The following is a 2,500-nucleotide window of genomic DNA, read 5'->3' as shown; positions in this document are numbered from 1 at the left end:
GAGGCTGACAAAAAAATAATTAAAAAATCAACCCACACGTCCCACCCCACTTACCGCCCTATTCTCCAGATCAATCTTGTTACCCAGGACAACAAATGGGAAGTGATCGGGGTCCCTTGGTGAGGCTTGAATTAGGAACTCGTCGCGCCAAGAATCAAGAGACTTGAAGGTGTTGGGAGATGTAACATCATAGACAAGAACACAACAATCAGCTCCGCGATAAAATGCAACACCTAATGACTGGAATCTCTCTTGACCAGCTGTATCCCAGATCTGTATAAAAAGAGAAATCCATTTTTACTGGGTTTGGCACTTATTATTACAAACTGTGTACTTCTTGTCATGAAAGGACAAAACACTGTGTTGATACAATTGTAGAAAAAAAAAATACAAAATTAATTTAGGAAAAGTGAGAAAATCATTTTAGGGAGGGGAGGGGGGAGGGGGGGAGGGGAGAGAGGAAAGAGGAGAGAGAGGGAGAGAGGAAAGAGGAGAGAGAGGGAGAGAGAAGAGAGGAGGAGAGAGCAGAGAGGAGGAGAGAGAAGGGAGAAAAAGAAGAGAGAAGAGAGAGGAGAGAGGAGAAAAGAGAGTAAAGAAAAGAAACCAAGCTAGCATGAGCTGTGTGTGGACTTGCCTTGGTTGGACTAGGCACATAGGAGTGTACCTCATAAGTATTACATGCTTTTACACCTTATATATACATATATATCATACCTTAGGTCAATGAAATAGTAAAAAGCAAACATCTTAAATAGGGTACATCTTGAAGGGTTAGAAAACTTTCCACTAACCTGCATTGTGACCAATCTGTCATCAACCATGACCTCCTTTGTGAGGAAGTCTGCCCCAATGGTTGCCTTGTATTGGTTGCTGAATTTCTTGTTGACAAACTGGTTCATGAGGGATGTTTTGCCTACACCAGAGTCTCCCAGGATGATGACCTTCAGGAGAATCTTCTTGCGTGATGCCATGTTGTACTCTAAAATAGAGTGGAATAAATTTTAGATCTTTATAATTCTATTCTAATCTTAACCATTTGATGATGGTGCGTCACACCCGTGTGACACGACTAATTGCCCAATGACGGGGCGACACACCAGTGTGACGTTCCTGATGCAATATTGCATAGGCCCGGCGTAGGGGGTTTCCACTTATCGCTGGGCCCGTCAGGATAGGGTTAAGGCATGACTTTGGATGAACTTTTAGTAAAGGACAAAAGAAAAAGGAAGATAGATACAAATAAGACTGAAAAGATGAATCTGCACATAAAAACAGATTGTTGGAAAACATGACAAAAAATATTTCTCATCTGATAAATCTTAAAATATATCTAATATTTTGAGGACATTCTCATTCAATGATACATTATTCTGAAATGTTAACCCATTCACACCGGGGCTTAAATTGGCATATTGCCGTTCCTGCCTGCTAGCTAGCTAGCAAACTTGCACAGTCACTAAGCACAAGACCTCTCCCTGCGCGATGCCGTGGTAAGCCTCATTGAGCACATTTTACCTGCCCATTTCAGGGGGTCATAATCGGAGGTTTTTGGATTTGTTTACATTATTTTCAAAAGTGAATAATATCTCTCTACAAATGGAACTCCTATAATTAGAGGGAGATCATGACATGATAGAATGTAGAGATCATGATGACACGATAGGATGTCATCTAGCGGGAGCAAAACATTTGCATGACGCCATATCACGTTACCTGGTGCCAGTGGGTTAACCCATTCACGCCGGGGCGGAATTTCGCCTACTCCCGATAACGCCGGGAAGATTTCAAGCGCGCAACCGTTCGTGCCGGGGTGTTTTCCCGCTGCGCGCGGTCGCTCTGACGCTCGCAGAGCGTTTTTCACCCACCCTATCCTTATGGTTTGCGTGATTGCGTCTAAAGTGTAGTCATGTGTAGAAAGTAGTGCTATGTTCAGAGGATGTATATCAGTCGAAAAAGATGTTATAACACTGTTTTTTTAGTGTTATTCTATTGAACTTTTTCCATATTCTTTACTCCTATGTTGTAATACCAATGGGAAGTGGAAGCATTCTTCTAGTGAGGTAACAAACATAGTTTTTTTTTTCAATTTTTTTTTTCTTCCTAAAAGAAAAGAAAGAGAATATGAACAACCATACATGTGCATACAAGTGAATGCAAGTAACAGCAATGTTTTTTCACGTGTCATTTTCTTTTAGTGGGGCAACAAAAAGATGTTATATAATTTTTTTTTTTTTTTTTTTTTTTTATTCCTCGGCCAATTACAATTGATTTTACGATAGTCTTTCGACTCAGATCATCATATTCAACAAATCAGAAACAGAAATCACCATGCCGTACTCAAGATTACGTATGTACCTTTGACGTCATTCATATTACGTTATATCCCATTTTCTACTATTTAGAAGGATAAACTAAAGTAGCTAAGACAAATCAAGTATGAAAATCGAATTGTACTAAGAATAATCTATCATTCTAATGCGGACGTTTCAGCACGTCGCTA

The 2,500-nt window shown here is 40.1% G+C and overlaps 1 protein-coding gene across 2 annotated transcripts in view; it reads right to left on the bottom strand.

Moving 5' to 3' along the window:
* The window catches only part of Rab7 (RAS oncogene family member Rab7), a 15,220-nt gene that overhangs the window by 6,319 nt on the left and 6,401 nt on the right, over positions 1–2,500 (bottom strand). For both annotated transcript variants that reach the window (XM_043009864.2, XM_043009865.2), the window contains exons 2-3: positions 792–979; positions 55–273 (exon numbers count right to left, since the gene is read on the bottom strand). In XM_043009864.2, coding sequence (XP_042865798.1) covers positions 55–273; positions 792–971 — 399 coding nt within the window. In that variant the 5' untranslated portion in view covers positions 972–979. The remainder of the gene's footprint in view (positions 1–54; positions 274–791; positions 980–2,500) is intronic.

Source organism: Penaeus japonicus, unplaced genomic scaffold (genome assembly GCF_977035675.1).
Source record: "Penaeus japonicus unplaced genomic scaffold, GWHDUDI00000001_assembly GWHDUDI00000009, whole genome shotgun sequence".
NCBI lineage: Eukaryota > Metazoa > Arthropoda > Malacostraca > Decapoda > Penaeidae > Penaeus > Penaeus japonicus.
This window is presented reverse-complemented; position numbering and strand designations above follow the sequence as displayed.